This window comes from Emydura macquarii, unplaced genomic scaffold (assembly GCF_026122565.2).
Source record: "Emydura macquarii macquarii isolate MOO-44397 ecotype Brisbane River unplaced genomic scaffold, CSIRO-AGI_Emac_v2 contig_1424, whole genome shotgun sequence".
Classification (NCBI taxonomy): Eukaryota; Metazoa; Chordata; order Testudines; family Chelidae; genus Emydura; species Emydura macquarii.
The window spans coordinates 931,964-954,296 of NW_027131561.1; the positions used below are offsets into that span (position 1 = coordinate 931,964).

General features: G+C 41.8%; 1 protein-coding gene across 6 annotated transcripts in view; it reads left to right on the plus strand.

The window, feature by feature from the left end:
* TBL1X (transducin beta like 1 X-linked) overlaps nucleotides 1–22,333 on the plus strand; it is a 255,757-nt gene that overhangs the window by 220,094 nt on the left and 13,330 nt on the right. For all 6 annotated transcript variants that reach the window (XM_067553003.1, XM_067553005.1, XM_067553004.1 and 3 more), the window contains 5 exons: nucleotides 4,259–4,391; nucleotides 17,464–17,605; nucleotides 19,267–19,330; nucleotides 19,448–19,545; nucleotides 20,839–20,899. In XM_067553003.1, the coding sequence (XP_067409104.1) occupies nucleotides 4,259–4,391; nucleotides 17,464–17,605; nucleotides 19,267–19,330; nucleotides 19,448–19,545; nucleotides 20,839–20,899 (498 nt within the window). The remainder of the gene's footprint in view (nucleotides 1–4,258; nucleotides 4,392–17,463; nucleotides 17,606–19,266; nucleotides 19,331–19,447; nucleotides 19,546–20,838; nucleotides 20,900–22,333) is intronic.

A 22,333-nucleotide genomic window follows, 5' to 3' on the forward strand; every position in this document is an offset into this window, starting at 1 on the left:
TTTAAAGTAATGCATCAATGCTGTTATTGCACTCACAATAGTGCTTCTATTCATTTTTATAGTGTTTCTACAGACATGCCCTTGAGGGGAAATCCCTCCACAATCGCCAAGTGCCTGTGTCTAATAAGAAAATGACCATGGAGAGGCAAAGAGATGTTCCAAAAACTCCTCCAGTCCTCTGAGGCAGAAAAAAAAAAAAAAAGGGGGGGGGGGGGGGCATGGAGACACACAATGTCTGAAAACCAGAAAATTGATAGGCAGGAGAGGAGGGAAAACCAGGAGTGAGTGATAGCAGGTCATGAGCACATGATAAAAGCCATGGAGGAGCAAACGGAGCTGCTAAAGTCACTCATAACATTGCTCACCCGCCCTTATAACCAGTACAGAACTGCATTCCATGCCCTCTCCAAACTCCACTCACACAGTCCTACCAAACTCCCAGCCCATCTCAGTACACGGTTTACTCCACCACTTCAGACAGCTTCCAGAACGATAGCTGGATTTACACCCAGCTGCCATAACTCGGACTTTCCCTCACTGCTTTCTCTCTTCCAGCCCTGCTTTTCATGTGTGTTATGAATAATTGTTATTTAAGAAAGATATACTTTCTACAGAATAAACATTCTTTATCTGTGTCATGTACACAGTGGTTACACCTCACATTGATACACAGTGCAAGCTATATAGCAGTCATAGTATGGCACAGTGCTGTTTATAAAGACACATTATTGATGCTCATTGTCAAAATAGTTCCTCAAGGCCTCTCTGATTCGAATGCTTCTCTTCCCCCTGCTCAGTCCCCATTGTGCCCCTCCAATAGCCCTGACATCTGGCTGTTCATATTCAGCTACAAGATGATCTGCCTCTGCACTCCACCCGGGGGGAAACTTTTCACTCTTAGCTTCACAAATATTATGGAGCACACTGCAGGCGACTATAACCATGGGAATATTTTCCTCATTTAGATCTAACCTGCCATAAGGCATCGCCAGAGAGCTTTTAATCTGCCAAAACGCAAATTAAATGGTCATTTGGCATCTGCTTAGCCAATAATTAAAGCGCTCCTTGCTGCTGTCCAGGTTGCCTGTATAAGACTTCATGAGCCCTGGCAGTAAGGGATAGGCTGGATCTCCCAGGATCATTATGGCATTTTAACATCCCCCATTGGAATCTTTTGGTCTGGAAAGAAGGTCCCTGCTTTCAACTTTCTGTATAGGCCAGTGTTCCTGAAGATGCGTGCATCGTGCACCTTCCCTGACCAACCCATGTTGATGTCAGTGAAACGCCCACAGTGATCCACAAGCTCCTGCAGTATCGTAAAGTATCCCTTTCTATTGATGTACCTTGTTGTAAGATGGTCCAGAGCCAAAATTGAGATATGCGTGCCATCTATCACCCCGCCACAGTTAGGGTATCCCATTGCTGCGAAGCCATCCACTATTTCACGCATATTTCCAAGACTCAATCCTTTGTAGAAGAATGCGATTAATGGCCAGTACACTTGCAATAACACAGCTTCCCAACTCCAAAATGATCAGCGACCGACCGGTAGCAGTCTGGAGTTGCCAGCTTCCATATAGCGATCGCTACGTGCTTCTCTACTGAGAGGGCAACTCTCATTCTGGTGTCCTTGCACCGCAGGGCAGGACCGAGCTCTGCACAGAGTTTCATGGAAGTGGCTTTGCTCATTCAAAAGTTCTGCAGCCACTGCTTGTCATCTCAGACCTGCGTAACGATGCGATCCCACCACTCAGTGCTTGTTTCATGTGCCCAGAAGCGGCGGTGCACCATGTGCAGATGCTCCGTAAATGCAAACTATAATCCAGTGTTGTTCATTTGCATGGGACACAGCAGGTCAGATGCCTCTATTGCGACTGGGAGCTCATGATATACTGCATGACCAGCCATGATGTGTTCAGGACACTGACAACAATAGTTGAGAGCAGTGAAGAGATGGCAGGCATCCAAGAAACTGGGGCCATTGAAAAATGCCTCAAAACGCAGTTGGAAACCCATGGAGTGATGGGACAGAAATCACCGCATCATGGGACATTGAGCCTGCACCCACGATGCACTGTGATCCTCTCTGCCTTCCCACAACTCCTAGCAGAACAAGGTGGCAAGTTGCACAATGGGATAGCTGCCCACAATGCATTGATCTCACTATCGATGCTAGAGCATCAACTGTAGACAAGCTTCAGTGACACAATGAGTGCTGTGTGGACAGGCACAAGCATTATAATTACCGTGCTTTTTGGTCATCTCTGTAACTTGCATCGACAAAACTTGCTAGTGTAGACAAGGCCTTGGACGTTCAGGATATAAGGCGGGGGGACAAGGATAATGGCTGGGGGACTATTTTCTTCTTTGGCAGTGAATGTGAGGCCACTTGCCTTCCTCCAAGCTCTAGTGGTTGCTGCTCTAAACTCTGCTGGAGTCTGTCTGTAGACTCAGGTAGACACTGCTTCACTAGTAACACTTGAATCATGTTTTCACGTTTTTCTTCACAACCATGAGCACTAGAAACATATTTTTAAAATGAAATCTGGGGTTTGGATGTCAGCACGTGACTCTCGAACCTGGGGCCCTAAGCACATGCCTACTGTGTCTGCATCTCCATGTGATCCTGTTCACAGGTATATCTGTACCACACTGAAAAGCAGCCAAGCCTGAAGAGCCCACCACGGAGAATATGTTCATATTTTGAACATCTGCGCAATCTACTAAGAGAGGCATCCCATTTTATTCTCTCAAGTGGGTGGAGTTTAGGAAAGTACCCCTGCTTTTTTTTCTTTTTCTTTTTCCCCCCCCTGAATGGGGAACAAACAAAATGAGTTACCATCATACTGCTGCTGCTTTCCACCAGCAAACATCCTTTGACTTAGATGAATATGTGCTGTGTTGGCTACCAGGAGAAAATGAAATTACCCTAGAACCTTTCTAATGACTGATTTTAGTATTGCTTTGCCTTTCACAAACCTTTGCTGGGCGTTATAGGGTCCACATGCAGGGTAGAGAACCCAGATCTCCAATGTGACAGACCAAATCTCAGCCATTTAGTCATGCTGTCTCTCAAAGAGAGTCTGCTACATATTTGTTCTTGGCTTTCTGTAACATATGCAACATCTTTATCCTACTATTTCAGTGTATTGCATATCATTAGTTATTGGCTAACGCACGGTGGGTAACAGCAGTATCCTGTTACCAGCTAATATACTTAGTCCTTTAATTTAAGTGGTAGAAGTCTGTGCAGCAGTGCTGAAGATTTGGGATTAAAATCCTGCTGATGACACATGATGGCTGTTACAGTGACACATAATATAATTTGAGTTTTTTGGGGGGTGGCTTGATTAAAAAAAAAAAAACAAAGACCAAGAAATTACATATAAAAGAAAGTTCCAGAGGGATAGCCGTGTTAGTCTGTATACTGAAAAAACAACGAGAGTCCTGTAGCATCTTAAAGACTAACACATTTCTGCAGGCATAAGCTTTCGTGGGCATCTAACAAAGCGGGCTGCAGCCCATGAAAGCTTATGCCCGCAGAAATGTGTTAGTCTTTAAGGTGTTACAGGACTCTCGGGTTTTTTTATATAAAAGAAAGCTATTTAGTGTGCAAGGTCAAGTACTCAAAAGTTGGAAAACCAGATTTAAGGTCACCCATTCTGCCTTAATTCAGCCCCCACATGCATATGCATTATGATACAGCCTTTAATTATATGATCAGAAACTGTTTTGTCCACTGGACCCCTGCCTTACTCAGTGTACAGCATGGACAGTGCTCAGAGAATGAGGCAGCTATTCAATATTTCCTTTTATTTCTCATTTTTCAGTGTGTGGCCTCAGGTCTTATAACTGTTGTATACCATCCCAGAGAAGGAGTGTACAACATATTACTCTTACAAGGAACAACACAACGCTTTTTTTTAAATATAAATGTGGTAATATACTGTTTTCTAATAAATCAGCAAAAGTATTTTTTATAAAGCCAACTTCAAACAGATGGAATAAAATATCAATATATTTGATAAAAAAGTAGCAGGATTTTATTCAGCATGGCAATGTTATTTATGTGGCGGAAAAGTTAAATACGTTTTAATCACAAATAAAAAGGCAGAACGGTGTGGTCAGTGACACACAATAGAATGTTTGATCTGTGAAATGTTGAGAGCTTCAAGCAACAGGGCAGCCTACAGTATCAAGTCATGTGTTGTGTGGTCTGTAACAAAAACTCACGGAGCACTTGTGTTCTGATTTACAGATAATCATTCAAAGCCAATGGAAATCGATGGGGATGTTGAAATACCTCCAAACAAAGCAACAGTCCTTCGGGGCCATGAATCAGAGGTGTTCATCTGTGCCTGGAACCCTGTCAGTGATCTACTAGCATCTGGGTAAGGCAATGACTGAAACCACTTCCAGATGTATAAAATACAGTCTGTTACAATTAGGATGTATTTAGAGCTGCAAAAAACATGAGAGACCACTAGAGATTGATGAACCGCTTCTACAGTTTCTCATCCTGGTATGGTATCAATGCACTGTTTGAAAAAGTTGTGGGGTGATCCAGAGCTTCAAGCACTAGCAGAGTTAGTATGTGCTGGGTTTGAGGCAACTCTACAATCGTGCATACCATGTGGCTTGCTTTACTGTAGTACATTTTAAAGATGTCTTTGGAAGATTCTCACTGAGCTCATGTATACCTCTGTCTCTCTCCAAGCATGAGCACGCTCACTACTCAGCCCTGCGCCAACGAGTTTACAATCTAAGAACCAAGAACTTGGTAGAATCTAAATACGAGGGACTGGTCTACACACAGTGTTTGTATTTTTCTAACTTTATCAATTTAGAAACCAACATAGTTAAATCAATAAAACCTTATAACCTGGACACAGCTATACCACTATAACAGTTCTAATAGCAGTATAGCTTATTCCTATAAACTGTAAGTAGATAAGCCATAAGTATTGTTAAGTTTGAGATCTTGAATTCTTTAGGAAAGAAAGGTTTTCAAGAGGTTTCTGTGAATTCCTCAAACTTCATAGCTTCTGAACCTTGGAGAAGTCTCATAATACAAATGTTTTTCTGCCTGGATCTAGTGTCCAGAGTGATCCTTTGTGGAATATGAATGAATTCAGAATATTACTGATACCAATATTACAGAAAGTGATTGAGGCCATTCCCCCACACTGAAGAGGGATAAGAAGACAGGGTTGGGCAAAGGACCTCCGTCAGGCCAATTACCTGTCCCGGAGTTGCTAGAGCCCTGAAAGGAAAGCCTTCTGCAGGAGCCACCCCTGACTCCTGGGAGTGGAAGGGGGCGCCTCCGCCTAATGGTGCACCTGATGCCAGAGGCGTTTCAAGCAGCCGGGGACTTGTTGGCCCTCCCAAAGCCTCTCACTCTGCTGGCCTTAGCCTTGGCACCGGAACTACTAAAGGGGTAAACTCACCATGGGGCCACCGCAGTGGTCAGTCAGCCAGTCTGTTCCCCATCTTGGCACCGGTCCACAACACTCGTCCAGATCTCCACCACCACAGTGAAAATCTATGCCATCTCAACCCCGGTCCCCGTCACCATGCTCCCAGTCTGCGACCCAGAGGAGAGACTCGCTGGCTGAGTATCACCAGTCTCAGTCTCCCAGCTACCAGTCATCACCCTAGAAGCACCATGTGGCCCAACACATATTTGCACACCCAGTCTCAGCACCACTCCCTTCTAATGCTCCCTCGGAGTAGGAGGGAGAGCCCAGTCACTGGCCTCAAAATCATAGGTCGGCGAGCATGCCACCATTCAGTGCCAGCCCAGCAGCGGGTGCCTGGCCTCAAGGACAATGGCCTGTCCAGTGGCCATACTGGAACCCGTGTGGGATCCTGGTGGCACTGGGACCCTACTCGTTCCACTCCTCAAGAAAACGACTGACTGGCCCAGTGTAGGACATGGACTCGGGATCTGTTAATGGCACTGACCTATGGGACCCGGAAGCAGAGACAGCTCCCCTTGAAGAGGAGGAGGTGCCACTCCCTTCCCTGGATGAGGCAGTGGCTGGCCTGGCTCCCAACACTGCCAGATGATTTTCAGGCACACAAAGAACTCGTTAAAAGGATTGCATCCAACTTGAGCTTGGAGGCTGAGGAGCTCACAGAGCCTACGGACGACTTCCTTGATATCCTGGCAGCCACGGCACCACCTAAAGTCACATTGCTGTTGCACAAAGGAGTGCTGAAGGTGGTCAAAGACCTTTGGCAAACCCAATCCTCCCTGCCACCAATACCCAAAAAGGCTGAGAAAAAATATTATGTTCCAGCCAAGGGATATGAAAACCTGTTTTCCAACCCACCTCCCGGATTCCTGGTGGTGGCTGTGGTGTATGAGCTGGACAAGCAGGATCAGGCAAGTTTGACACCTAAATACAAGGATGCTAAGAATCTGGACTTGTTTGGAAGAAAGATTTATTCCACAGCCTGTCTTCAACGCAGAATCTCCAACCAGCAGGCATTGCTGGGGAGATACAATTATAACATTTGGGACACCATAGCCAAATTCAAGGACTCTGCCACAAGACATCAGACAGGAGTTTGCGTCCATCTTGGAGGAGGGCAAGAAGGTGGCTAGAGGCTCCCTCCAAATGGCACTGGCACTCAGCCAGGTCAATGGCTTTGGGGGTATCCATGTGATGGTGTTCCTGGCTGCAATCCTCAGGATTGTCTCAGGAGGTGGAGCAATCTATACAAGATCTCCCATTCGAGGGGAACGCCCTATTTTCGGAGCAGACTGATACCAGGCTTCAGGGCATGAAAGACTCCAGGGCCACTCTACGATCTCTTGGCCTGTATACACTGCAGGGGTCTAGGAGACAGTTCTAGCTGTCATGGCCACTGCTTAGATATTCAGGTCAGCAATGGCAAGGAACCTATAAGAGAAGGGACAAAGATAAAGAGTTTAAGCACCGCCATCCCACTTCTTTCTCCTCTGCCACCCAATCAGAGCCTGCACGCCATCAGGGTGGCCCACGGCGGGTGTTTTGAGGGCGCGCCCGAGGATGACACCCCAGTCTGGCCTCAGGATCCCTCCCCACTCCCTGCCGTTTATTTTTGACCCGACTGTTCCCCTTTCTTTCTGCATGGGCCCAGATTACATCAAACTATTGGATCCTCAACACCATTTCAGATGGCTACCCCCTGCAGTTTTCTTCAGTTCCCCCCACCCATCCTTCTTCCCTGTCCTTCTTCAGGGACCCTTCTCACAAGCAGCTGCTCATTCAGGAGATAGAAACCCTCCTACGGGTAGGGGCTGTGGAAGAAGTTCCTCAAGACATGAGAGGGAAAGGGTTTTATTCCCAAAATTTTCTTATACCAAAGACCAAAGGAGGCCTCAGACCCATCCTGGACCTGCATCACCTCAACAGATATCTCAAGAAGTTGGTTCACATGCTCTCCCTAGCCTCCATCATCCCTTCTCTGGATCCAAGGGACTGGTATGCTGCCCTTGACTTAAAGGATGCATATTTCCTTTTTTCCGAGCCAACAGGAGATTCCTCCAGTTTGTGGTAGGCCAATGACACTACCAATTCATGGCGCTGCCCTCTTCTGTCCCCAAAATCTTCACAAAATGTATGGCAATAATAGCCGCTTACCTGAGGTGTTATGGGGTGCAAATTAACCCATACCTCGATGACTGACTCATCAAGAGCAAGTTGCAATCTCAGGTCCAGCATAGCCTCAGTCTTGTGAGACCCATCTGTCAAAATCTGCCTGCTTGTGAAAGAGCAAAAATCTACTCTGTCTCCTGTTCAGCGGATAGGGTTCATAAAAACGATTCTTGACTCCAAACAGACCGGGGCCTTCTTTCCGGAGTCCCAGTTCCAAGTCATGTCGGGTCTCATTACAGACATACAATCCCACCTGATCACAACCTCACAATCATGCCTCAGATTGATGGGACATATGGCAGCGTGCACGTATGTTGTCTGGCATGTTCATCTACCTCTGCAACCCCTACAGTTGTGGCTAGCGTCAGTCTACACTCCCAGCAGGCACAGTCTGGACCTTGTGGTCACAGTACCACTGCGTGTCTGGTCATCCCTAACTTGGTGGACAAACCCGCACTCATTTTTATCCTTCACAGTGCTTTCCCCTTCAGGGACAGTGGTCTATTATGCATCAGAGCTGGGGTGAGGAGCCCACTTCAATGGCCACAACACACAGGGATTCCCGATGCAGGAAGATCGCTCCCTCCACATAAATGTCAGGGAGCTCAGAGCGGCTTTTCAGGCATTCCTTTCCTACTTGGCTGGAAAGGTAGTTCAAATTCTGATGGACAGTACCGCCAGGATGTTTCATATCAACAAGCAAGGCAGTGCTCAATCGTCACCCTGTGCCAAGAGGCTATCCGCTTATGGAACTTCTGCATGCAGAACACCATCTATATTGTAGCTTCACATCTCCTGGGCACCAGGAATGCACTAGTGGACCTCCTCAGCAGGTCCTTTTCATCTCACCATGAGTGGTCATTCCATCTAGAGGTTGCCAGCATGATTTTCCAGAGGTGGGGGACTCCCCAAGTGGATCTGTTCACTTCCAGATGGAAAAGAAAGTACCACTAGTTTTGCTCCATCCTCGGGCTGGGCAGGGAAGTTGCTGTACGCCTTTCTGCCGGTACCACTAGTCCACATGGTCCTGTTGAAGAACAAGTAGGAGAAGGCAAAAGTGATGCTGATAGCCCCAGCGTGGCCGCAACAGCACTGGTTCGGCACTTTGCTGGAGCTCTGAACAGCAACCCCGCTGGAACTACCACGTTGGCCAGACCTTCTGTCCCAGGACAGTGGTTGTCTGTTGCCTCCGGACCTAGCATCCCTGCACCTCAAAGCGTGACTGCTGCATGGGTGAATGCAGAGGAGGAGGCTTGCTCAGCGCAAGATCAGCAGGTTCTCATCATCAGCAGAAAACCTTCTACCAGAGCAACATACCTGGCTAAATGGAGGAGGTTTTCCTGTTGGGCCTCAGACTGGTACCTTTCTCCTCACCAAACCTCAATACAGTCCATATTGGATTACCTGTTACATCTCACGCATCAAGGCCTAGCCCTTGTCACTTGAGATTCATCTGGCGGCTATCTCGGCCTTCCATCCTCCGGTCAAGAGTAGATTGGTTTTCTCCTATGGCATGATGATCAGATTCATAAAAGGCCTGTAGAGACTTTACCCACAAGTCAGAGATCCTATTCCTCCCTGGGACCTGAATCTAGTCCTTTCAAGACTCACGCCCCGCCTCCCCCTTTGAGCCATTAGCATCCTACTCTCTGCTGCTCTTCTCTTGGAAGGTTTCCTTCCTGGTGGCGATCACCTCAGCACAAAGGGTTTCCGAGATCAGAGCTCTCACCTTGGAACTGCCGTACACAGTGTTTTATAAAAACAAAGTCCAGCTGTGGCCCCACCCAGCCTTCTTACCAAAGACGGTATCTCATTTCCACAGTTACCAGGATGTATTCCTGCCTGTGTTCTTCCCTAAACCACACAGATCCAGTGAGGAGCATAGGTTGCACAGTTTAGATGTTGGACGGTCCTTGGCCTTCTATACCAAAAGGACTAAACCCTTCTGAAGTTTGACACAGCTCTTCATCACAATGGCAAAAAGGATGAAAGATCTACCAGTCTCCTCCCAGAGGATCTCCTCATGGATAACCGCCTGCATCAAGTTTTGTTATGAACCAGCAAAAGAGCCACCTCCAGCAATCATAACAGCTCAATTGATCAGGGCACAAGCCTCATCAGCAGCCTTCCTGGCACAGGTGCTGGTCTAAGACATCTGCAGAGCTGCTACATGGTTTTCAGTTCATACTGTCACGTCCCATTAAGCTATCGCCCAGCAGGCCCAAGATGATGCCAGCTTCAGTAGTGCAATATTGCAAGTGGCACATCCATGAACTCCGAGTCCACCTCCAGGGATACTGCTTGTGAGTCACCTAACATGGAATGGACATGAGCAAACACTCGAAGAAGAAAAAACGATTATTAACCTTCCGTATCTGTTGTTCTTTGAGATGTATTGCTCATGTCCATTCCTTGACCTGTCCCCCATCCCTGCCGTCGGAGTTGACGTCAAGAAGGAACTGAGGGGGCACAGGGCTGGCAACGCCTCATATACTACGGAACAAACGAGCGGCTGCAGAGGGCACCAGAAACGGCCTTATGGGTACCACTAAGGCAAAAAATCTCCAACAGCCATGCACGAAGGCATGTACACACCTAACATGAAATGGACATGAGCAACACATCTCGAAGAACAATAGTTATGGAAGATTAATAACAGGTTTTGTCTTACAGTCTAGGTTTATAGGCTTTTGCCAGCATAGCTATATCATTCATGGATATGAAGAGATGTGGTTCCTGATCAACACAGCTGAGACAGCAGAAGTCCTTAGTGTAGACTATATTGGCAAAGCTGTACTTTTTCTGATATAGCTTGTTTCGCTCAGGAGGGGTCATTTTACTATGCCAGTATGTAGCAAAGCTTTGCCAACATAGCTGCATCCACAGTAGGATGGCTTTGCCAGGATAGTATACCAGTATTCCTATACTAGTATAGCACTCCTGGGGTAAACTTGGCTATTCTTAGATTTGGGTCAGGGACCATCTCTTGTTCTGTGCTATACAGCACCTTGCACAATGGGGTCCTGGACCATAACTTGGGCGCCTAAGCACTATATTAATAATACTAATAATAAACTTTTTAAAGTAGGTAGGGGCATTTTGCAGAAGACAGCATTAAAAATGTTTTTGATGTACTATTTGAAATGCTAAAAGAATAGCATTCTGAGGGCTTTTCTACATGATTGGGCTGGATTGTGAATCTACCATCTATTTCAGTCTAACTGTGCATGTGCGTCCAACTGACAAGTGTTAACGGTTTGTTAGCGGACTTTGATATAGTCCTCTTTGAAATACGACCAGCTCAGAGTGTACTAACAAACTATCCATGCACATCAGCAGCGTGTACACGGACAGTGAGACCATAGCAGGCTAGACTGGGGTAGATTAACACCCCAATTTGCCATAATCTAATTGATCATGTAGAAGAGGGATGTGGTTGCAGAATGAATTTCCAGAGATTAGACAGATGCAAAATCTGGCCACCTTTAGAAAACACTGCAAAACGTCCCTATTTGATAAAGCTTTCCCACCGTATCAACGTTTATAGCAGCATCAATTGCTCCCCCTTCCCCATTTCTCCCCATCCTCCCAAAAAAAGAGATCTACCCCATGCAGAACTTTCTATAACCCAAACAGGGAGAAGAGCCAGAAAGAGTCTATGCGTCCACTAGGAACTTTGCTGTTTTCAATCTATTTTATGAGGAAGGCACTCAGATATTCTGGTAGTGGGTGGCAATACAAAATCCTAAAATAATTACATAAAAGGATTAATTGCACATCATGGAGCAACTCAAAATTCCAAATCAAGCTAATTGCATGTTATATTTTGGGCCAGTAAACAAAACTTGGATGCATGGCCACAATAAGCTCAAGTGATCCCCAGTCCCAGCTCCAGTAATTACCATCTGTTCTTAAAACCCATTTTACCAATTTCCGCGGAGGCTAATTTATTCTGTACAGTATCTTTCAACGTCTAAGCTTCAGTTCTGTGACAGGACTCGTTTATTATTTATATATTTGTATGTATGACAAATGCCCCAATTGTAATCAAGGCCCCACTGTAGTGATGCACAAACATGCTAAAAGATGACCCTTGCTCCAAAGAGTTTACAGCAGGGGCGACATTTAGGTAGGGCAGGGTATGGCATTTGTCCTATTCTGATTTTTCCTAACAGCTAAGAGCAACGTAGCTTGCTTGGCTCCTCTTCTCCCCTCCCATTCCCTCACCAGCCAGGACTCAGAGCAATGCAATTACTTTGCTTGCTCCTCTTTCCCCTCCCCTCACTGGCCTAGTGTTTGCTCAGCCAATAGGAATGCAGCCTGTGGCAGAGCCAAGAGCAGGGCAGGGAGTCTCTGCAGCACTTTTCAATCTTGAAACAAACACGCTCAGCTGGTGGAAGCAAGGCAAGCTCTAAGCAGTCTCTGTGCTTGGTCTGAAGATTTCACTATGTTCTGCCCCTCACCTTCACATTGACATGTTACAAAGGCAGAAGCAAACTCCTTGTGACACCGATAGATACAGCACAATAGCAGCAGCCCCCTCCCCCTCTTGAGCAGCAGTCCCAGGCACATTCAGGTGATAATTATCCTCACAGACAGCCCAGCTTTGGAAGTTCCAGGCTGCAGGAGCAGCACTGAAGAATGAATGACCACCTGGAGTCTTTCCCTGCTGTGAAGAAATAAGTGAATGCTGTCACACCACAAATACTGTTTAAATTACACTTAAAACTTCCCCATTTTTTCCAATGCTCAAATTTTTTAGTGAATGGCAGTACCCCAATATGGCCATTTATTCTGCCATTTAATCCGACTCATGAGAATCTTTCCTTTGCCTCCAATGGGCTTTGGCTGGGTCAGGTTACCAGGTAGGTCCACATAGGCTGTGACACACAAATGAGGTGAATGCCCAGATCTTACCAAATCTCCCCAGGGTTGCACTTTTCTAGGACCTTTTTCCCAGAATACCTTCTGAGGAGTTGCTGGTCATTTGTATGTGCAGATACAAGCTACTGCTGCCCTCAAGCAGCCATTTTGTAGCTGTGTGTCTGCTGTGCTGTTTGTCCTTCTCTTCCCACCGCTAAGTAGTCTTAGTTCCTCTTGTACTTACTCTTTAATATTTCTGAAGGGGCCAGAGTCTTATTAACTTGAGTATCTCAGTGAATTTCATTGCAGTTTGATGTTTGTTCTATCAAATCCTTACAGCTACACACTAGAAACCTCCTTCCAACTTAATCCTTTTTATTTATCATAATTATCTGTATAAAACTTTCAGTGCACATAAACCCAAGCCAGTCTGAACCATTTGCAAGATATGGCTGCCAAAATGTATTCATTATAGATCCATGCTGCTAAGATCCATCATTTAATTACACACTAGAAAGTAATTTTTTAAAAGAGTTTTTTTTTTAAAGTTTGGTATCTCAATTACTTTTGAGCTATCATTAATTTATTCTCCTCCTTTATTTGTTAATTAATGCGCATACTTTCTCTCTAAAAATACAACTTTCCCCCTTGACAAACTTTTAAATGTTCATCTTAACCCTGTAGTTTAGCATCAACTCATTTATGTTAATGGTGAAAGATCAAGTTACAACCCATAATCTGAAAATTTCTTTCATGATGGATTAGAAAACTCTCCAAAAATATCATGCCCAAGAATAATCTAGAGATCATACAGCTACTGTTCTGGCCCTGTATATAATGGAAACCACTTCAAGCCAGGGGGTGCTGTATCTCCAGCCCCGTTCGTTTCAGCACCTTTGACTTACTTTTAAAAAAAAAAAAAAAAAAAAAAAAACCAAAGTTATAAAACCATAGACTACAAAATAATTCCAAAATCTTTTTAAAAGGCTATATATCAACTGAAAATAGTTCTTAGACCAAGATTCCTGTGCAGTGTTTGCAATCCAAACATTGGAGCATTTACTAGGACACTAAAAGTGTAATGAATTACAAGTAGTAGAACTGATTTTTTTCGTTGTCTACACTTAGAAAAATGCAGAAAGTAAAGCACATGAGTAGTTACCAACTGCATTCAATTTTTAAAATTCTTTCATTTGTAGTGGCCTAAATCAGTGTTGTCATTATTATCTGCCTAGTCAAATTTGGGATTGGGAATATTATTATCTCCTGATTGTTCTAAATTTACAAATAAACTTAAAATATGGCTTTAATTGGTGTTTATTTTTTTCTTTATATAGGAATTAGGTACAGTATTCTTGTCAGCTAAATTTGTAACTTATTACTTGCAAATAAACATAGAGTTTTCAGTTGCCTAAGTAGCCCCTGGAATAATGGTTAAAAGTTGCCCACCCCTACCAAAATCTGAAATGGCGCCCCTGGTTTACAGTGTAAGAGCCAAGCCCTGATGTTGTAGTCATGTGGCTGTAGGGGTCTGCCCAAGGACAGATAATTGCATGATCAGGGCCTTAGGACCAGATACAGCAAAGGTTATAACAGGCAGCTGGAGGGGAAATGAGAGTAGGGACAAGGAAATGACAGGAATATGTGGTTATATACTAGCTATGGGAAAACGTAACTGTGAGTATTAGTCATTCCTAGATATAATTCAGTACATTTTTTCATTGTTTGAGAAGCATCTGTGTTCCAGTTCATTTTCACACTAGATATTTTGCTTTTAGAAAAAGTTGTATATATTTATTTATTTATTTATTCTGTCTTATTTATTTATTCACACTTCTACTGAACAATAGTAAAAGAGCATCCATCCAATGATTGTGGGCCCCTTAATAATATCTTTAAAATAAACTAACAAGTAATTTAACCTGTCAATTAGCACAGATGAAATTAAATCAGATAACTCAGGAACAATATAAATATAACAAAAATTATCCTGAAACTTGCATCTGAAGATTAGCAATAACAAAATCTGAAGGGGTTTGGCAAGACAAGTAATCAGCCAATTTCTTCATACTTCTGGGGCTATTTTAACCACCCTTCTGACAGCCATGGAATAGGGATTTTATTTGCCCTATAAATAAAATTCTGGAGAGATCCTCTTCCTTGATTTATAATGATATGGGAACTGGAGACTATGCAATTTAAAAAAAAGAAGACACAATATTTCTGAACTATGTTTCTGTAATGTCTGGCAATACTCCACTCAAGTGAAAAACAGTACTCCTATTACTCAAGCGTTCTTTATCATGCAGATAGAATGCTTCAGAGAGTTAAGGAGAATAAATATCTTCCCAAATTGTGCTTGACCCATGGTCCTCTAATAATGCAGGGTTCACTGAATCATTCAGCAGAAATCAGGATACTTTTCCAGAGCAGAGAATACTTTTCCCAACAACAAAAGAGAAGACACACAAATTCCCCTACCACACACTGATAGGCCTATAGAGCTTCTCTGCAGGGACACATAATAGCTTCTGTAGCCCTGGGAGGAACAGAATAGAAAAACAAAATTAAAATACTGGAAAATAAAATTACCGAAGCGGAGCCTGAATACTGAATAAATAAAATCACTGAAAGTGAAAATACAGCTCTTCTGGAATTAGCAACTAGGAAACTGAGTTTGATAGCGAAATTGCTAAAAAATTGATTTCAAACATTGGTACAAACTGGGTTGTTAAAATTAGGACAATGTTGGCTGTGAATCTTACATAATAGAGAAGCCAGCAGGCAATTTCCCAATTAGTTTGCATGTTAAACCATTATCCCATTCTTATTAATAAAAGATTTATGTCCTATAAACAATTATAAAACACCAGAGCTAAAAATGATTCTTATCTTTTAAACTTCATAAAATAATCTAGCCAATCTTCCTAAACTTGATTCTCAGTTTTCAGTGTCTCTGTAGACATGAGAAGTTACATTAGAAATTTTTGCCACAGCAATCTCAGTTTTTTATGGGTGCAAAACTCCTGACCCCAAATTTTTATTAGTCACTAATAGAAACAAAAAATGCAAAAATGACAGCTGGAAATGTTCTGTTCTATCAGTGGCCCAAACTTATAGGACTTGATTGTAGTTGGCCTTAACTTGGCCCTAACATAGCCATATAATGAATTAGAAGGAGTAAAACATAGATAGCCCTTCTGTGTAAATCAAATGTTAAACAAAATGTGAATCTATAGACTAACTGCATTCGTAAACACTGACCTAGAAATTAGGGCCAAAATGATTACAAAATGAATAGAAATAACGATTAATGTAGCAATTGATCTAGATCATTCTGATTTCAAACCAGACAGATCAACATCGGTCACTTGAGACATCATCTGAATTTAATTTGGTACTTTATCCTTTTTTTAAAAAGAAATGTTGAAAATATTTTAGTTATAGACTCCAAGAAAGCATTCTGTTCAATTGAGCAAGACTTTCTTTTCAATGTACTTAAAAGCATGGGTTTCGGAGAGAAGAATTTTTTCTCAAGAATTGGATCATGAAAGAGACACACTTTCTTTCTCTGGAGCAATATATCTCCTAACCTTCATTACTAAAAAATGCAGTAACACATGAAGTACAGACTGGAAATAGATGCAGTAAGATGTTAATTTATATCTATAAATTCCTGAAAGTATAAGAAATATTCTGTCTCAAATTCTACTTTTTGTATATAAATGAAAATATAGTAACTCACTGGATAAATATGAGCAATTCTTTGTGCAAACCATTTTATTGATTGCAAAAAGGACAAGTTCCAATAAACTGGAAAGTGGAATCTCTACCATCTTGTTGTCAATTGATTTCCAATCTCAAAGACATTCCCCCCACTGGAAGACACTCTTATGTAAAGCCAATGCAAATATAAGGATTATGATAGAGTCTGACTTCCTCTACATGCCTTTCTCAAGACAGAGAGGTCAAGACCTCAACCTACAGGAAAATGACCAAATTAGATTAGACTCAATCCATCGAATGAATATTTTATTCCTTACTTTGGTCTCTAGCAAATACTATGAGTATCCCTAGCTTGCTGTCCATCCCTCACCAAGGAATAATACACTATTATGTCAGTACCTGTTTTACTGTTCCAATTTATGGACAGGTCACCGGGTCTGTTCAAGCTGCACTCGGTGGAGAGAGGAAAATGGAGCTAAACTACCTTTTAGCTCCCCTAATTCTGGGACCGATATGGAGTTTGCTTGGTCCATGGCTTAATTTAGAGCAAATGGAACATTCTGCCAGCCAGGGATCCCTGCAGCACAACATGATTCTGTCCCAAGCTGCACCCTGGAATGCCTTATAAAGGGGAAGAAGAGTGAGTGGCATAAAGCCAGTTGTGCTGGCTCTATATCACCAAGTTTCCCCTCTTGTATAACAAGGGAATCTCAGATACTACTTTAAGTCAGCTTTAGTCCCCTATAAAGGGAGCTTACTGCAGACTGAGGAGCTGACTCCCTCTCCCCCCATGTATTTGCTTTTAGATAAATTTTCACCAATTGTTACTTGTTTGTTATATAATTTCTGCTCGATTATGTGATATGTAAGCTGATACAAAGGTGAGCTGCACTTGAGTTGCAAAATACTGAGGGTGAGAATGCATGCAAAGGGTTTTGGAAATATTGGTGACATGAGAAGTTGATTCAAAAGAAAGCTTTCTTTACTTTTAGTTTTAGAATTTGAATGAGGATTATTTTCATTAAAAGCAGAAGAGATCACAAATGTGAATCGGGTGCGGGGCGGGGGAGTTGAAGAGCAGAGGAACTCAGCAGTTGTTGCCTTTTTTTTTTTTTTTTTTTTAAAGTGTACAGTGTTCTCTCAGTCGATAGTGTGACCAGAGATTCCCACCTCCTCTATAAGATCATCTCATTACGAGGTGTTCATCTCAGTGTGTTTGTTTTTGTAGATCTGGAGACTCAACCGCGAGAATATGGAATCTCAATGAAAATAGCAACGGTGGTTCCACTCAGCTAGTTTTGAGGCACTGTATAAGAGAAGGAGGACATGATGTCCCCAGCAATAAGGACGTGACTTCATTGGATTGGAATGTAAGTTAACGTCTAGGGCCATTCACAGTTTTTAACTGAATAAACTTAATTCAGATGTAATTATAGCTACTATGTCTATATAGTTAAGGTGGTCTGAACTTCTCAAACGTACTAACTTCCTTCTTGTTTTCAGAAACACATAATAGACTGAACTTTCATCAATCAGTCTGAAATTTTCTAAGCCTGTTGATTTCCTTGGTCTTAACAGTTAATGTATTTATATATTTATTTGGGGGATTGTGAGTAAAAATGGCTCAACTGATTTTAAGAATGAGGGAATATCAGCACAAGATCCCAACTGTCAGATCGTGGTCTGAGTCTGCTGGCTAACCATGACTATTATTATTGTGCCCCAGTGTGAGTTAGGCACTCTACAGAAGAAAAAAGGGAAGGCCCCTCCCCAAACAGCTTGCCCTTTAAATTGAAGACTTGACATTATGAATGAAGGTGATAAATAGTAGAGGAAGTTCAGGGAGTACAAGGTTAAGAAAGAAGACAAAGATGAAAGATAGTAATATTCTTGGTTCAGATGCTGTGGGCTCCATGGTGAAGGGGAATTTTCAGGAAGGATTTAATAAGGAGATAGTGGTGACTTGATAGACCAGCATAAGGATATAGAGAATTCCATGCATGGGGGCAGGAGCAGCATGAAAAAAGGTGCAGGGACAATTATGGGAGAAGCAAGAGAAATGGATAGGAAGGGTCATCCTTCAGTGCGTGATCATCTTATTTAATTCTCAGACCTATTGTGATAATAATATTTATCCTGAAGTTTATTCTAGTATTTTTGTAAACGAGCATTCCTAATGAAACACACAATGTGATCCCAAATTGTTATAGAGTTTTTCAAGGCAAGGGAAAACAAAGGAAACCGGTATTTTATGAGATGCAAATTTGGACAATATTTGTGCATCTTCCACCTGACCTTTCTTTCCCCTCACTCATGTTCCCTTTTGTAATTATCATTTATGCATTAGCCAGCATGCAACATGAATAGACCTAATAGTCCCAATAGACCTTATCTAGGCTTTTATTCTTTTCTACATATTTATATATTTGAGTTTAATGCACAGCTACTCTGTCTCACTCTTTTTGGAGGATAGGAATGGACACATCTGTTGATGGATTATTTTATGCTTTTCTTAACAACGTTTTATTCTTCGTGCTAATAAAGCCATCTGCCATCATTATTTAATTAAACCCATGATATTCTTCATCATCCAATGTGAAACTTTCACACTAGTTGACGTATAAAAACCAGTTGTTATTGTATTCTGTTTACATATGGATTAAGTTGTAATTAGAAACAATTATCAAGAAACATGCAGAGTAGAAATTATTTGTTAAATGCTCAAAAATCCATATTTCCCAACTCAAAGACTCCCATAAAGATAATTATATCTCAGTTTCATCTCAATCCTTTTGGATAAGTTATTCTGTGTGACAGTGCAAGTCGATATTTAATGGTTCATTTGTTGTTTTTATTCTGTCGTTGGTGCCAGCAATACTAACCTCTAATTTAGGGTGATACCTAGTAATGATATTTGCTTTCTCTCCGTGTGGGTTGCCAGATTTCCCTTACTTCAGAAAACACTTACTGAATTCAATAAAATCTATATTTACCTTTTGTTTATATTGTCTTTTCCACATACAACAAACAGAGTGATGGAACGCTCTTGGCTACAGGGTCATATGATGGCTTTGCAAGAATATGGACAGAAGACGGTGAGTCATTTAACAGTTATTGTTTTCAGCAATTACAAATTATTAATAGTACGGTATTATAATTATTCTATCTCCCAAACAAATAGTAACTTTAACATCTTTGTTTTTATTTTTCAGGTAACCTTGCAAGCACCTTAGGTCAACATAAAGGTCCCATATTTGCTCTGAAATGGAACAAAAAGGGGAACTACATTTTAAGTGCTGGTGTTGATAAAGTGAGTATTAAAAATATGCAACTTTGATGTGTGAATTTGCAGATTCTGTGAGCTTGTATTGTTTGAATTTCAACATCTCCTTCTCCTGCTTTGGGAATTCAGCAAAGCTTGCCTAATTTGTTTTGTTGGGTGTTGATTTCATCAGACCAAGCAACTGACTACTCTTCTGTGGCTGGCTAAATGTGTACCATGTGACATAAGTTTTAAACAAATCCTCATTTTGCTGTCTGTGTCACATTGAATTCTAAGCACTGCTCATACAAAGGAAGTGAAAATATCATCCTCCAATTTATTTATATACATTTAGTCTAGCAATTATAAGTACCTCAGGAGAGGGAATCTGTTTTAAATAGTCTCAACAATCAGACAAAGAAATCTGAGTCAAGAATTTATGGTTTTGTTTGCATACCAAGCAAAGTCTGGTGATTTCATCTCAAATTTGAACCGGACACTCAGCCGAAACTGTCACATTGTGCCTGATTTTGAGACTGAAAACAAATTACTACTCAGAGGTGAGCACAAACCTATTTGAACTGAAACTGGAAAGTAATCTCCCACAGATCCCTGTAAAGCAGAGGTGTTCAAACTGTGGGGCATGCCACGGGGCACAAAGCTTATTTAGAAGGTTACATTATCAGTGAGATGAGGCATTCCATATTTATTTTCTGGAAATATATTTTTCTACTACATTTGCAATTCACTCAAAAGGTAGTGCTTAGTTCTTAGGGATTTTGCTTAAATTTGCTGTAGCTATGGATTAAATCCATAGGAAGCAAGTTCTACATTCATCTGGCCCACTACGACAACAGTAAACCATTTATATTTTTCTGTTAGATTAATGTCTCACATGGTGACTTAGCAATGGAAATATACAATATCTGTTGGGATTTCATAATAGAACTCAGTTTCCATCATATAAAAGGGAGGGAAAGCCTTATCTAAAAGAGATGCTAATTGAAATAGCTATAGCAAGATGCTCAGAAAGATCCGTGTCATAAAATTGCTCAGAGCTATCTTGTAGCTAACACATTAAGAGGGGACATACCCCATGCTCATTGGTTTCATTGCTTCCTCTGAAGTAGTGACAGTTCAATATCTACAGTTGTATTATTTTCTCATCACTCTGTATTGGAACAGATTCATATTTATACAACTTTGCAATAGCTAAGGCTCTCAGCAGTCAATAATGTTATCAGGGTGTCTTCCAGAATTATTCTGTGGTATGCTTTCTTTTTTTTCTGTTACTTTCCAAAAGGACTGGTCACTAATCTTTATTTCTCCCTCTGTACACAGACAACAATAATTTGGGATGCTCACACAGGAGAAGCTAAGCAGCAGTTTCCTTTCCACTCAGGTAAACACCATTTAAATGTTTTAAAAAAAAGAAAGAAAGAAAGAAATTCCTGAAGCCCTTAATTTTAGCAACTGAAAATATCCCCCGTGCAACAAGATATGTATCAAAGTCAAACAACGTCTAATGTACACTTTGTGCCTTACTTTTCATGAGCATCAGTGCCCTGGTTTTGTCCTCTGATCAGGAGAAGAAGGGATTCTGTGAGAACCAACCCTGTAAGCTAGAATGAATTTGCCTTACTGAAATTCTAGTAGAGGATTATTTGCCAGCCATAGCTACCTAATGGGAATTATTCATTTAGCTTCTACATGCTCGAGCTGGATCAGGGTTAACATGGGGGCCCTATCTTTTATCAATTGTCATTTGTTTGTTTGTTTTTTGTGGGGACCTCCAGGATTTCTTTTCCTTCTGCATCTAAAGTCCCGTGCTGCAGTGACACTCCCTCCAGCTGCAAAGCACTAGGTGTAGATCCCTCCAGAGTTTGCAAGTGCTATTCCAAGCACTGGCCAAAGGGGTTTCTCAAATGATAAAACTCAGATCGAGGGCAGGAATTTGATCACCCTGAAGTTTGACCTGGGATTTTGGTGTGGCCCATTTTTAGAGATTAGTTGCTAAATCCAAGTCTGGGTTGAGATTCTGAAATCTGCCACCCCCAAAAGTTTGATGGTGTTCAGGTCTGGGGTTTTGGCCCTGTCTGTACTGGAAAATGGCAAGAGGTGCTCCCTCTTCCACAGCAATTGACCGTGCTACCTAGCAGCCTTGGGCATCAAGCAAGCTGTGATCTAATCTTGGATCTCCACATGACCAGCTCTACAGGGTGATATATTTGGGTTCAAAGCCTAACATTCAAAAAATATTTAAAATTAAATATATTTAAAATATTTTATGAGGCAGAATCATATAGTGATATCTCTTGTTATCAAGCTGGCTTTATAATTAGTAACAAATCCAAATTCTGGCTCTAGAAATGTTATAGTTTCCCTAGGGTTTATCCACAACTAGCTAATACATTTTTAAACATCAATGTCTTTATCTAAAGTAGGTGCTAAGTTTATGTTTAAACACATGCTATTTAGCACGTTTAGTTTGCGAAATAGCTAACGAGTAGTTTGCTAATATATTTAAAACATCATTCATTTTCCCATTGTAAACAAATCTAGAAACATTTCTGGTATCCAGTGCAAGTAAAAATAGTTATTCAGCAGAAAATATAGAGTATTCTGATAGTCGGTGTTCCTTTCTCACTGTTTTTTGCCAGTCATCTTCTAAACCATGCACCAAGCTGCCTGCATTGAGAAAGCAGTCTCTGTTTGCAAATTTGCTCATGCTATTCATTGTGGAATTTAATTTTTTGTTAGGAGCTATTCTGTAGCATCACCCTCTGCACTATAAAGTAATGTACTGATGAAAAATATACATCCTTTTGCCTCCCTA